Raw genomic sequence first — 14,864 nt, 5'->3', positions numbered from 1 at the left:
CTTTCTTTCCCACGAGAAAAGCGTCAGGACAGATGAGGGCATCAACTCATCAACTCATTTACATCACTTACATCTTTGGTGGTAATGATGCTGCAAACATGTTAGACTGAGACCAGGACAATTTGAGAGGGAAGATTAAGGACACACCTTAGAGAATCTGTGAGAACAAGAGGAGAACTGCCGCAGCTCCACATTGAAATCTTCATCATTTGTATCCTCTTCCTCTGTCTCCAGGTGATGGTATCTCTCAGAACGAGCTGGGAATGATGGGAAGTTCATTTTTTTTTTTTTTACTGCATTCAGTTATTACAGGTTATTGTAAGTGCCACAAGGTGACTTAAGCAGAGGAAAATGGATGGTAAATACCATGAACCCCAGGCTTTTTTTTTCTCAACTTTTACTCCCTTTATTTACAAGCTTTTAGTCTTAGCCAGGCATGACATAAGTTGTAATTTCAGAATATGTTGGGTAACTCAAAAATAACTTTACAAATTCAATATTAAAACCTTAAAAATTTAAATACAATTGTTACTCGCCTTGCTTTTTGTTTTTAATGTGTTATAACTCACTGTCAAAATAACTTGTGTCATCTTCAGACTCCAGCTGAGGAATAAACTCAGCCTTCTGCCTCAGCAGCCCGTTCCAGTCCAGGTTGTGGAAAAATGGATGCTGCTTTACTTCAGCGGCCCCACCTGCAGATGGTATAAATAAAAATGAATTACTGGTTTGAATATAACTTCCAGGACATATGTGAAAATTGCTTGTGAAGAAAACACATACACAAAACACTGGGCGCTGACATTGAACTCTGTGTCAGTTTGACACAGGAGGTGAAGAAACGCTTACGCCATGTTTTTCTTTTCCCTAGTGGCTGCAGGCCAAACCGATATCATGACCATAAATTATGCAGTACAATTTCCTGGCTGTGACCTTTCGTGGAATAGCGAGAGCCTTTGTGAATGGCAGCCTGTCGAGGGGAGATCTAGATGAACAAGGAGGTCCAGCTGTCCCCGGAGTGAACTGGCTACATGCATCCCTCTGATTAAAAGCTTTTGTCCCTAGGTCATGGCCACTTTTACAGTCTGCAGATCTACACTCTCATACTGCCTGATCATGCATTGAACTAGATTCATGGAGTGGCAAGGTAATAATTGCAATTGATCAAAGGGAAGAGGTGAACAGGCCACAGGATAAACTGCTCTGCTGTTGGATGACCTCAATTTCTTCCCTGGTGACTTGGAATAATGAGCCGTGCTGAGGTGGCGCTAACGGTCACATGAGAATTTATGGTGGTCCTGGTCGTGTCCTAGCCGGGTTACTGACCATTTTCTCTACTCTTTGTGTTTGTACCTGCACCCATCCTTTCCAGAGGATTCTGTCTGAGCAGCAAGGTGATGAGCTCCTGAGCGTCAAGAGGTGGGGCATCCTCACCCTCAGGCCAGTTGATCTCATCTGGAAACACACAACACATGCAACTTGAATCAAAAATACTCCCAATACAAGCAGCATGTGAAACTCAATGGCCTGTTTCAAAGCAAGACATGTCACACAGTAACTGTGTGTTTGTGGCAGTTTGGTGAATATTGCTAATGTTTGTCAGGCTGTGGTGATTTGATGTGAGTTTAGTGTTTAGTGAATGACTTGGTGACAGCTGATAGGGGTGCAGACTGATGGCTTTGGATGCATAACAATGTAAGTGTTCAAGTTGTCTTTTCACGATCCAGTGTGGCCACTAAATAATACTTTTAAACTTGCACTGACACAGTTCGTTATGAGTGAAACCTTTCCTGTTTACATTACGTCTGATATGGCATATACTGTATGTCTGGTATATTTGATGGCAAACTGCAGGATTTTCAGACATGCTAATGTTATTACCCAGAATGAGGGGGATGCCATTTCTCACTAGATTTCAGTGAAGTGTTAGCTAGATAAATGTCTATATTAAAATGGAGCATGTCATAAGGTTGAGTGCAAACTTACAAATTTACCTTTAAACTGCAATACCTCACAGCAAATTCTTCTAAAAGCTGAAAATGTCCATATATAATCTATTATTCCATTGTGGTAATGTGTTTTCAACCTGACAGCTGCCTCCTGCATGTGCATCACTGATTGTCTGTGGACTGAAATCCTAACTATAGAAACATTTAGACTAAATGCATGTAAAAAATGACAAACAACTACTTTTACCTAATTGCCACTAACCAACACTCTATTCTGAAGAGCTTCTTTCAAAACAACTTCACCAGGAAAGTCAGACAAATTAAGGTTAGTTCTAAGATGTAAGCATAATGTTGAATGAGAAAATTTACATGTGCTCAAGCTTTTAATGAAAAGCCTCATGGATAAGCAATGAAAACGGAGAGTAAAGCCTGTCTGTGCCATGCTGATTGTCTGCTCTGCGCACCGTTTGTCCCCCATTTTAATCAAATTTGGGAGGGGAGCTATGAATATGTATGTGCGGCCTGAGGCCATGGTGGCATGCATTCAGTGTGTTCAGGCCCCTTTAATTAACAGTCACTCTCAGAGGCTTGGTACAGTTTGATTGAGAGCATACCAAATCAGTCATGGCATGCCATTCATTTCCATGGCACAGATAGAGGCTGTTATCCAACAACTACACACAACACAATGCATCTGAGCCACACCACTGACTCTCGAAAAGCTCTTGTTTTCAAGATTAAGATTTTCTCTGCACTGCTGTCATCATGAGAAGTAAGAGAACAAAATAACATAATCAGAATATTAAAACTTCACTTGTGGTTTTAAGTCAATCTAAATCCACTTTCTGCCATCTGTTTTCCTATTGGCCCTCAGGGAAATCTCAGTCTTCAATAAATTGAGAGATGTGCACACCAACTAATTCCATGTGGTCACTATGCAAATGTTTAATTTATATCTCTGTGAGGTTTGGGAATTTCTCCTGATGTGGCAGATGTGAAACTTTGTCTAAATCACCTCTAGCAGCAGAAAACATGTCTAGTCTGTAAAGTCTGTATTTAATAAAGTGGCATTAATAAATAAATAACTGTAATTTATTTTCATCTTTAAACACAATCATCAGAGCAGATGAAGAATTAGACAGTTAATTGATTCAGTTGATTGCTTGGTAAAACTTCATGCTATCAAAATATTATATTTGATGTCTGGGGAAAATAAAAAGCCTTAATTTACTGTCTTAGTGAGGAAATCTGTTGGTGTCCGAGGCTGGTGGATGGCACCGGACAGAGGATCAGTAGGTCTTTGGCAGGCAAGCATATCACAAAAGTAAGACAGGAAGGCTGTTGTAGAACAAGAGAAGGTATCACTGACCGCTGATGACCTGTCCAAACAGCTCCTCTGGTGTATCTCCAAAAAAAGGCACACAGCCCACAAGGAACTCATAGAGGATGATGCCCATTGCCCACCAGTCCACCGGCTTCCCATAACCTTGTCTCAGGATCACCTCTGGAGCAATGTACTCAGGGGTTCCACATACCTATAAGCGAGGAAAAAAAAAAAATTCAAGACATATTCTAACCATGATGAGCTTTGTAAATGATCAGACTGTCCATCTCTACAGTTATGTATGATTTACCTGCTTGTCAGAGAACTCTCTGGCATCTTTCTCTATATGTCCCTCGTACAGGTTAGTGGTCATGTTCATCAGCCCAACTTTGGACAACCCAAAATCTGTGAGCTTAATATGCCCCATTGATGTAACCAGCAAACTGTGAGTAGGAGGGACAAGTGGAAGAGAAGAAGAAACATACATTAGATATCACAATGAAATTATGAACTCAAAACAACCAGCAAATATCTGTTGTCTTGTTACTTGGCTTCCATGTTTTTACATTTTAGGTGCAAAGGAGGTCTATGCATGATCAGGATCTTCAATGACACAGCAAACATTTTTGGAAACTGAACCAATTTTGTGAGATAGTAGTAAAGTAGTTAACAAGAATACACACAAGCAGCTCTGTATTGCTGTAACCATGGTGCTACTTTAGGGGAAATGCCACAAACAGCATGCCACCATGCCTACAATGGCAACGCTAACATGTTCATGTTAAGCAGGCATAATGTTTGTCATGCGCATCATCTTAGTTTATCGTGTTGGCATGCAAAATTTTGCTAATTAGTGCTAAACACAAAGTACAGCTGAGGCTGATGGGACTGTCATGGTTTTGGCAGGTTTTTACTGGACAAGAAGAAATCTGATCTGATGATGACGCTCAGTGAAAGGTTGCAGGTTTATCAGAATTATTAGAATTTATCCTGAGTGCGATTTGTTTCATAGCAATTCATTCCATAGTTGTCGGGGTATTTCACTCAAAACCTCATGACGGCAAGAGGGGAAAAGTCAGGGGACGACTACAATGATTTGGATTCAAACATGAACATTTTTATTGGCACGGTTGAAATTTGAGAGGTCTCACTTGTCTGGTTTGAGGTCCCTGTGGACAATCCCATAGTTGTGGAGATACTCCAGAGCCAGTACTGTCTCTGCAAAGTACATCCTGGCCATATCCACAGGCAGCGGACCCATGTTCTTCAAAAGGGTAGCACAGTCTCCCCCTGTAAAGATCAATGGAGTGAAGTTACAGATGTGCTTGACATGACACACAGGAGACATTGTTCAGAGTATACTGCTTTCAGCAGCAGCACTTTGCACTAAAAAACCCAGCTGCTGACCTTCGACATATTCCATAACCATGCACAGGTGCCGCCGAGTCTCAAAGGAGCAGTACATGGACACCACAAAGGGGTTCTCAGCGAAGGTGAGAATGTCTCTCTCCACAAAGGCCTGTTGTATCTGGTTCCTCAAAATCAGGTTCTGCTTGTTGATCTTTTTCATGGCAAATCGTTGCTTGGTTTCCTTGTGTCGAACCAAATAAACAGCTCTGCATAATAAAAAGTTTACAAGTCAGGAGGGAAAGAAAAAACAGCTCCATTTTATAAACAAGTTGTTAAATTTAGCACTGATCATCAAATCTGTTTAAGAGCCACTGCAATTAACATCTAGTGGAAATAGAGAGGAAGGGGGCAATAGAAGGGGAGATACCAAAAAAGAAGAAAAAGTAAGAAAAACATGTAAAATTTGTTGTGGCACCACCATGCCCTCTGCGATCAGAGATAAGATAATCTTGTAGAGAATAACATGTCCTTACCCATAGGCACCATTGCTGATGAGTTTTGTCATCTCAAAGTCCAATTCACAGGGTTTTCGCCGGGACCGCAAAGCTGTGCTCAGGCTCTGAGACTGAGGGCAAGAAGAGACACACTAAAACAAATCAAAAAGATAAAATCTGTATTTCACTGGTATGCCTGCAGTAAAGATAGAGCAGATCAATACAATAATCAACTTACAGAGTCATCTGTTTCTGGGGTTTCTGCAATCCCGCTGTCACAGCTGGTCAGCTGAGCAATTTCTACAAAGAGAACAGAAAATACATTTAAAAAACAAGGATGGAGTTTATAAATCAGTCTATTGTGCAGGTTAGTGCAATTCAAAATGTTTTACAAATGGCTGAGAAGCTGATAATGAGATATAATGACCAGAAAACAAATGGAAAGGTGTGCGCATGGAAAATAAAAACAATAAAAACAATAAATAGATTTTAAAAAACAATATGATAGATGAAATTCAACAACAAATAAATGATTATATAAAATGAATAATGACCATAAAACATTCCAATTGTAGAGATTAAAGAAACAGATGCTAGTGTATAATAAATCTGTAACTTCATGTGAAGCATGTGAGCCTGTTCTGCAGTGCAGTTTTTAAGACAAAGGAAATCTAAATGCTGAGAAATCAGAACCTGTAAACAAAACAAAAAACTGCAAACTTTAGCCTTTATTCACCTATTAAGTCTGAGGTGCTGACTCCAAGATAATCTGAATTGGGAATAAATGAGGCGGAAATCAGATGTGGCAACGCAAACACATGTCTAACACTCATTTTGAAAATCACCACTCCAGAACAAGTGCTCATTATAAACCACCTTGCATCTTTTCCGTTTTTTTTTTTTTCTTTGTGTGTGTTTGTGCGCAACCATGCCAAAGTCCATGTGTGTGATTTCACAGGGGGGTGTTTGTCTTGTCCCTTGAGAGCCTGTAAACACATTTCCACTGCTATTTAACATCTGTCCTTCCTTGTAGGTTTGCTTCAGGCACATGAGGCACTGGGCAAACGGAACACAGGAGACACTCAGGGGAAATGAATGGAGAGATTGGCTGATGAGCCAGTCTGTGTGGATCTGTATAAGGTCTGTGGGGAGGCCATTCCTTTCTAATTAGTCATAATGAATGTTGTTGGTTACTGAATCTGGAGAGACAGAGGGTCATTAAAAAGACAGTCTGTTCAGTACAGGACATTAGTCAAGAGTATCTTTTGTCTTTTAGTTCTCTTCACAGCTCAATTCTTTCATTCCTTTACAGCCTCACAGCAGTTACCCTGTATCCATTTCCTCATATTTACTGCATCACTGACATATTATTGTTGATGCAGTAACTGTTAATACTCAGCACTTCAATAGATTTCTATAAGAATACAGTCATTAATTATCAGCATTAACAGCAGAGTGACATAGGTTTTTGTCTGATTTAACAATCAGTGTATGCTGTTGCATTCTCTTATGCCATTTGAATGTTTTGCTGAAAAACACTAGCAATTCTGACCAGAGCTGTTTCTATTTTATTGTCACTGATGATGATGATGATGATGATGATGATGATGATAATAAACTGAGTCCTTCCTGTACCTTCCAGAGGATCTCGTGTGAGCCCCAGCTGGCTGATGATGTAACGTGGGATGTCTGTTTTGATGCCCTGGCCCTCTTTAGCATGTCCTTCAGCAGCCTCCAAAAGGTGGTAGAATTCCTCTGGGTCAAACTCCTAAAGACACAGCAACACATTTTCAAATATGCTGGCATGAACATAGTTTAAGAAGACTATGCAATAATATCTGTGGCTTTTACACCAGGACCTGTTGGACCTGTGGACTATTTTCTATGGATCATATATACTTGTGCATGCTTTGTATATGTCTCAGTGTGCAATTGGGGGCAGCAGTTATAAGTCGTGAACACAACTCGAGCATTCACTCTCTTTTAGGTCTCTACCACCTCCTGAGAGACATATCTTGGCGTCTTTAGCTGCTTAATGCTTCATTATTTGTCTGTCTGGTGTTTGGTGCTGAGCTGGTAGTGCACAGTGGGTTTTTGGAGCTTTTTCTTTGAAAACAACTGCCTGCTGTGGCCAAAAATGACAACTTGAGAGCAGCAAGTGTTAGTAAATAGTAAAGTTGTGGGCCAGACAGCTAAACAATGAGCTGAAACTCACTATAAGCTGAGTGGGGCTGCAGAATCAGGTGATAATTCTCAGTGGGTTCAACCTTTTTCACATTACACACTGTCGTTTGATTCACTGTCATCATAAAAATCCTAAAAATATCTTGCTTTCTTAGACTCTTGAGATGCTTGATCTCTTTAACAAGAGAGACCTGGCCGACATGTCAGTATGAATAATGACAAATCACATTCAAAATGAAGAAGGCAGGAACAGTAACACCTGCTGAAGGTCTGAGGTGCTGATTCCAAGATAATCTGAATTGAGACAATGGACTATCAACAACAATGAACTATCCAATTGGATTTGTTGCTGCTAATAACTAATGGGGTATACACATGTTTTAGGAGCAGTTTAATGATATGAAACATACCAGACATTCCAGCAGTCGAGCAGGTCGGGCAATGACGATGAGGATCTTCTTCACCAACTCTCTGATGAAGTTTACCTCCTCGCTTTCTGATCTCTCTGTGGACTACATTTAACCAACCAGAGACGATAAAAGATGTCAGCACATCACAGGTTATCATGGACTGGTCAGAGCAGATAAGTTTGTGCTTGTCATGTATTATCATTAGTACTGAAAAAATCCTGATCCTATAAGGTTGTCTAACAGCACTCACAGCTAAACTGAAAGGATCCAGAATCCTGATAGCCATGTCTAACTATCTGAATAAAAAATCAAAAAACAAATAAATAAATCAGTCTGCTACCTGATTGCAAAGACTTTTTCCTAACCTGACTTCCAGAAATGCAACAGGTCCTTGCTCTTTATGTAATACTCATATTACATACTCAATATAATATACTGGGAAGAAACTTCACTAAATATCAGAGTAAAAAAAAAAAACCTTGTCTAATCACCTGGATGAAAAAATAACTCCTCCCACTGCATAAGGGAAAAAAAACACTTGTATAATATCAAAAATAAATACAATTAAATTAACCTGTTCCCAAGTTGCAAATCTTTTTCCCAATCCAAACAATGATGGTGGATGGAAATACCATGTCTCCATTAAAATGTATTATCACTACATATTGATGTTTCTTTCCCATAATATTAAACAGCATGTTAATATTTTGCAGATGCTGGGTACTGTGGCTCAAATGTAATAGTAATACATGATAGGCACAAAGTGGGGCTAAGTCCTCCTGCTGTGAACATCAAACATGGCACCTCACAAACACATATTGGTGTTTTGATGAACTGTCATCCAAAAACATCTCTATGATTTCTGAAGACGTGCTCACCTCCTGAACGAGCCTCTCCAGCTTGTCAGTGAGTTCGCAGAAGTAGCTGGAGGTGATGAGTCCTAGCCGGCTCTTCTCCAGACAGTCACGGGCCAGTTCAATTATCTGGTGGTGGGCAAAGCCGAGCACACCATCTGCCAAAGGGAGGACGCTCTCTGGAGAGTTACTGCGGATGATCTCCTGAATCCTTTCCTCCATCTGAGCTGTGGCCTGCAGTAAGAAGGGGAGGTGTAAGTTTGATGAAGCATAAGATAATTAATGACCAGACACGGATGTGGCAAACTTATTGTGAGCCTTTACCTTAGGAAACCGCTCCTTGTAGACGTGATTCATCATAATAATCTCATGGTCGTAACATGATGGCGATCTTCCAGGGCTGAAAAATAAATTAGAATAAAATCAGTGTCTGAGTGGCGCTAATGGTACGCATCATAATAAGACAATGTTACATTTGTAGAGGTAAATTAATACCTGAGACTACGTGAGCGGGGTCGCATGGCCGTCGCTCTGCGGCATTCATCCCCCGAGATACTCTCAGTGCAGAAGTGCTTGGAGAGGAAGTGCAGTTCATCAGGTGTGGGCTGGAAGGGCAGCTGGTGCAGCTTCTCCTGTGATGAACAGGATGACTGGAAATGAAACAAATATATATTCAACATGAAAAGAAAAAAAAGATGGATTTTTTTATGTGGATTAAAAAAAAAAACACACTAACAGGCAGTCCTGTGTTGTGCCAGTTTCCCCTGAGTAACTGCAGAATTCAAAGGAAAATAGTTTCATGTTTTGGGAAATACGCCTTGTAGTTTTCTTGCCAAGAAACAGAATGGATACTACTCTCATAACTGTGCATTACATATGAAGATACAGCCAGGAGATGGGCATCTTACCTTAGCATGACAACTATATAGCAACTGTTGTACTGAATAACTCAACTATGAGCCTGACCCTTCCTGCATACCAAAAACCATTGCTGCTTCTAACACGACTTGATTCACGATACTTTACTACAGAAACAAGACTATGCTTCCTGCGATTGATGGTGTGAATAGCAGGAAATGTACTAGATGTCCAGACAATACACAAAACGAAAACATAATCAATCAATACGGGTACTTTTCATTCCCTTTAACACTTCGCAATTCCAGTAAATGTATGTTGTGTGTGCACATGCGTTAGATGTGCAGGCTCTGTCTGCTTCCTAAAAATGATGATGCTGATACATTTTATTAAAATGTTTTTCTTTCAGAGTCAACATAACAGAGACAGAGAGAGATGCAGACAGAAGACGTAGACACAACAAGATAAATGAGAGTGAAATGGGAGAATGTGTGTGTTTGTGTTGGTCTGTGTGTTTGCTGCTCTGTCTAGCTGACAGTCATGTTCTCTCCAGAACAAATCTTTTGCCTCTCATACAGTATTTGTAGTGTTTGTTTACAAAGACTCTCCATATGCAGCCTCAGAGAAGACTAGTCACCACACAGAGGCAGTCACATGTGAACAGGGCTGAATTCCACACTAAAGTCATTTTAACATCACTTGCTCAATGGTGAATTATATTTATATAATAATCACATTTTTGAAAGAATGCGATCTTCAGATCACAAGTTCTTGCAAGTGCGCCAGATACAGCGACGACTGTCGTGAACTTACTCAGCTGCAGTACATTAATGGATAATTCGCTGAGATGGCAAAACAATTCAAAAAAGTCATCTTGGGTGTTGCGTTGTTTATGTACTCACTCTTTGTAGTTGGTGTCTGTATATTCTGGTTTTGTTGAAGAAAGAACACAACTTTTCATAATTTTTGAAAACATCATTAATCATCAATCATTCATTTCAGCAGGTAGCTTGGCAGCCGGCCAGTGTAAATAACAGCTACTGAAAAGAGTTCTCTGAATCTCCCTGGTAAACTTTTAGGCACATCATATGAAACTCTCCAGGATTCAGGGCTGTGAAACAGTCTCTTGCATCAGTCTTCTGAACCTTGCCATACTGTAAATCTCAATATTGTTGAGTAATATCTGTGTTAGCTACATTGGGCAACTTTTCTACAGCAAACGTGGTAAGTTTACTTTAAAGGTGACTTTTCTCCAACTGACTTAATGTGGAAACCTGATTTGATTTGGTACAATCAGACCTTGCCTAATAGTCTGCAGACCACAAGTATAGACCCAAATTGTACTCTGTTATGCTGGTATCTTTTCTTCTGTTTGGCTGAAATAGATCAATTTGACCTGTTATATTTCTTGTTTCCAGTTGTGTCAGTCTGTGTGAGTGCATGATACTTACAGAGACGGTGGAGCTGGGTGTGTTGGTTCCATATCCAGAGGAGGGTAGGGAGGCCAACGACCAGCGGCGACCATCAGTCCTATGACACAACAGCACAGACAAACAGACAAATGTCACATCTCAAAGTCAAACACTGAATCCATGAATGAACAATGGATTAAAATGTTCAGTTCTTTATAATGCTAGTCAGTGACAAGAATTTGTTCAAAGACAAATGAGCTAAATTGTCTTTAGAAACATGAAATATGTTTAATTTCCATGTTTGGATTCAAAACATGTGAAAAAGCTTCTACGATCCTAATGATGGTTATAGATGAATGGTGACCTCTCTGCTATTGTTCAAAATGAAGTCTTTTAGTTACACTACACAGAAAAGCAGAAGTATGAAAGAAAAATCATAATAACTGAATGTAGAAACTAGATGCAAGGATGATGTAAAATAAAATGTTAGAGTCAGTGTGAGGCACATGAAGGGGGTATGAACTCTGAAGTCACCTTCACAAATGTGGGGTAATGAAAATTTAAGGCCAAACAGAAGCCTAACATGAAGTTACCTGTCTGCTCTGTGGCAATGACTGTGGATCATAATAAAAATACACAATTACATGATATTATGATGAGAAATGATATAAAACAAATTTGTTATTGGTGCTGTTTCTGAAATCATAAAGACTTAAGATGTTGAATATTTAGACTTGTGCTCGCAGAGAAAATATTAGAAAATAGAAAAGTTATTGTCTTTACTGGCTGATACTGTTAACAGCTACAATGTCATTTTACTGGCTGATTTATATAGCTGCAAATCAAGTAAAAATCCATGTTTGTGTTACCTTCGTGCAAAGGAAAAATGAGCAGAGGCACTGGGAGAGAAATTTCTAGGACTGTCTTGTGGGCTTGTTCCTGCAAGAAACAACATACAGATGAGGAAATAAAACACATTTAAAAGAGGAACGCAACCTGCACATAAAGAAAGAGAAGACTGGACTCCAAACTGGCTTCCACTTGCAGCCAAAACAAAGACTGACAAACTGAAAACTACTGATTGTCGCATTATCACAGATCCAAGTCAACATTGCTAAGACTGTAAGACTACGATGAAAACATTTGAGTACATTTTGCTATAGAAAAGTAAATAATGTCTGGTCATTTTACATACTTGTACATACATCTCCTGAAAAAGATGGGCACAAAACTTTAAGTAACATCTACATGTAAAATCATTTATTCTTGATTACTGCAGTTCAGGTTATGGGGAAGCTACAGCCAATCACAATCCTAGCTCAAGTGAGATTAGTGTTTATGGAGAGTTGAACTAAAACAAACTGGGGCTGAGATTATGTTCTACTAAGGATTGTTTTTATTTTTTATTATCAATCTTCTGATTATATTCTTGATTAACCAATAATCGTTTGGTCTGTGTTCATCACAATTTCCTAAAGTTAAAGGTGATGCCATCAAAATGCTTGTTTTGCCCAAGAAACAAACCAAAACCCAAAGCTCTTCAGTTTACTATCACAGGGACAGGGACCGGGGACAGCAGCAAATTCTTACAGTTTCGCAGCTGGAACCAGGAAGTATTAGAGGGAAAAACAGTTTAACTATTAACTGATTATCAGAATAGTTGTAAGTAGTTAAATCAATATTTCAGGTCTAAATACCAACACCAAGACATAAAACTTTATATTGAGAGTTACATTTTTTCCATAACAGACACTTAGTTTGACCAGATTTGTCTACCACACATTGATAGTTTCATAGCGTTCAGTTCTAAAGGATTAAGGCATCTTAGACCTCAACATTAACCATACTAATCATGAACATACTAACAGTGTTAGGTAGGTAGATTTAGTCAACAGTTACTGTGTTTTGATATCTATCAGTACGACAGTGTTCTGGTTTCATAAGGGTGTGAAACAAGGTCAGCAACCAGGCAGACTAAATACACCCACAGCTCATTCCAAAGTATCATTTTCATCAACAGCATAGTCACTGAATGCACATTGTTGTGGACATTTTCCAGCTAAGCCCAGAGCCTGTCGGGCTTAATGTCAAATGTCATCTCTACCCTCATATCTCTTATCCTACCTTCCACTTGCCAACAATAGTAAAACAATATGCTTTGACCAATTTGTTTTTGAAAGCTGCTTGGTTTTCACACAGCATGCTAAAATGTGTCTGAATGTCATACTCGCATTGCCTGATGGCAGCGTACAGTGTAGTTTAATACTCCCCTCTCACTGATCTTATATGGTTGAACCTCTGAGAGGACGGTGATTTGCTTTGCAGATGTGATAGTTGTAAACCTAGAGAAGCTTGACAGGTACAAAACTTATCAAAACTCCCTTGATGTTGCTATAAAAATCCAAGTGCTATAGATATAAGGCAGAAGTTCACCTTCAACTTCACTTTATTTAAAGGGCATATCACATAATCTCTGCACACTTTACACAATAAAATATAACATGAGATGCACAATACTGAAACTTCATATGTAAAAATACACATGCTGTATATGTTTGCTATATATTCATTTCTTCATCCATGCTGCTGACATTAAAACTACAAAAAGAAATTAAAGATAGAGAGTGCAGGTCTGTGGTTGATACTTCTATCTGTGTGTTTTACCTTGTGCTGCTGTCTTTTATGTAACTCAGGCACTTATTCAGGATGTTATCTCTAAATGCATGTTTTGTCAGGTGAGGTAAAAGTAAACAAGACAAAACAGAAAATATTATTGCAAACAGAAAATAATAAATTACAGACCAGTAAGGTATTATTTCCAAGTACTTAATGGCTCTCTGAAGTCTTTCCAGTGGTGGGCGACTGGAAGAGTACTCGTCTGATACTTTCATTAATATTTCTGTAACGCATTTGTGTAGAAGCTTACTTTAAAAATTGCCATGCTCCACTCTATTTTGCCTTTACAACAAGCGCTCGTTTGTGACTCTACTCCTTCTAGGGGCTTTGTAATCCATCATGGAAACTGGTGTCATTTTTGGGTACTTTCGGGGAAAATCCGTGTTTTGCGTCTTTATTTCTGCATTATTTATCATCAAAATAATGTTTACCGTGTTCTGATTAATGAAATTCATGGCAGCCATATTGACTGTGTATACCAATCATAAGCTGTGTTGTTGAGCCATGCGAAAACAGCTGATCCAATGAGAGTCGCAATATGGCGGATCTCCGATTTACAGACATTACTTACTATGTTTATGCTGTGGCCTTAGAATTTAGAGATCTAATCTAGCACGGATTCACACTTCAGAGGTAAAATAATGTGCCCAGACAGTAATCTGAAAGCAGCTGATCAGTCCGTGTGCGCTGTAACGCGCGCAATGAAAATGACGCTCACAAAGGACACGGCCGCCAATGTGCGGGGGGGGGGTGTTAGAGATTATGAATATAGAGGTTTTGGAGACAATGGGGACCATATTTTGAACAGTTTTGTGTTGTGGGAGTGCAGTGTGTGCGTGATGTAGCTCTCTGCCTGATCCTGGTCAGAAACAATGGGGCAGAATGGCCCAAGTGAAAAAAAAAAAAAACAAGTGGACGCACAGGCATAAATGTAAATATTTCTGCCTGTGTGTGCACTAGAGACTTCATTTCTTTCTTTTGTTTGTTACTTGACACCTTGGGCTACATGAATTTAGACTCCAAACACTTGCACATAGTTTGCTTCTGTTGAAAAATGAATACACTTTAATAAATCTGAATTCCGTTTTATTTTTTCTTTTGGGTTTATGGTCTTAGAACTACTTATAATGTCATATGGCATTATAGAAACTTACATATTCAAATAGCCCAGGTTGTGCTGAAAAAAAAATGATATCAGTTACTTGCTTGTATCTTACAGTATTGGATTTATACAGTTCTTTAAATAGTAAGGTACAATTATGTCAGTGTACTTGTGTCCGAGGCACAAGTACACTGACAAAAGTGGCCTAGACCCCAGGATCACTCACACCTATAGTATCTACACTATTTCCCCTG

At 39.3% G+C, this 14,864-nt stretch overlaps 1 protein-coding gene across 1 annotated transcript in view; it reads right to left on the bottom strand.

The window, feature by feature from the left end:
• mast4 (microtubule associated serine/threonine kinase family member 4) overlaps positions 1 to 14,864 on the bottom strand; it is an 89,826-nt gene that overhangs the window by 11,290 nt on the left and 63,672 nt on the right. Inside the window, 17 exon segments of the mRNA XM_051073029.1 lie at positions 148 to 257; positions 570 to 692; positions 1,351 to 1,452; positions 3,316 to 3,481; positions 3,581 to 3,713; positions 4,422 to 4,560; positions 4,678 to 4,886; positions 5,154 to 5,245; positions 5,353 to 5,414; positions 6,750 to 6,882; positions 7,709 to 7,810; positions 8,587 to 8,796; positions 8,887 to 8,962; positions 9,058 to 9,212; positions 10,872 to 10,950; positions 11,426 to 11,446; positions 11,702 to 11,771. Coding sequence (XP_050928986.1) covers positions 148 to 257; positions 570 to 692; positions 1,351 to 1,452; positions 3,316 to 3,481; positions 3,581 to 3,713; positions 4,422 to 4,560; positions 4,678 to 4,886; positions 5,154 to 5,245; positions 5,353 to 5,414; positions 6,750 to 6,882; positions 7,709 to 7,810; positions 8,587 to 8,796; positions 8,887 to 8,962; positions 9,058 to 9,212; positions 10,872 to 10,950; positions 11,426 to 11,446; positions 11,702 to 11,771 — 1,982 coding nt within the window.

The sequence above is a fragment of the Lates calcarifer genome, linkage group LG9 (assembly GCF_001640805.2).
Source record: "Lates calcarifer isolate ASB-BC8 linkage group LG9, TLL_Latcal_v3, whole genome shotgun sequence".
Lineage (NCBI taxonomy): Eukaryota > Metazoa > Chordata > Actinopteri > Centropomidae > Lates > Lates calcarifer.
Note: the sequence above shows the minus strand (reverse complement) of the source record. Positions and strands in the feature narration are given on the sequence as shown.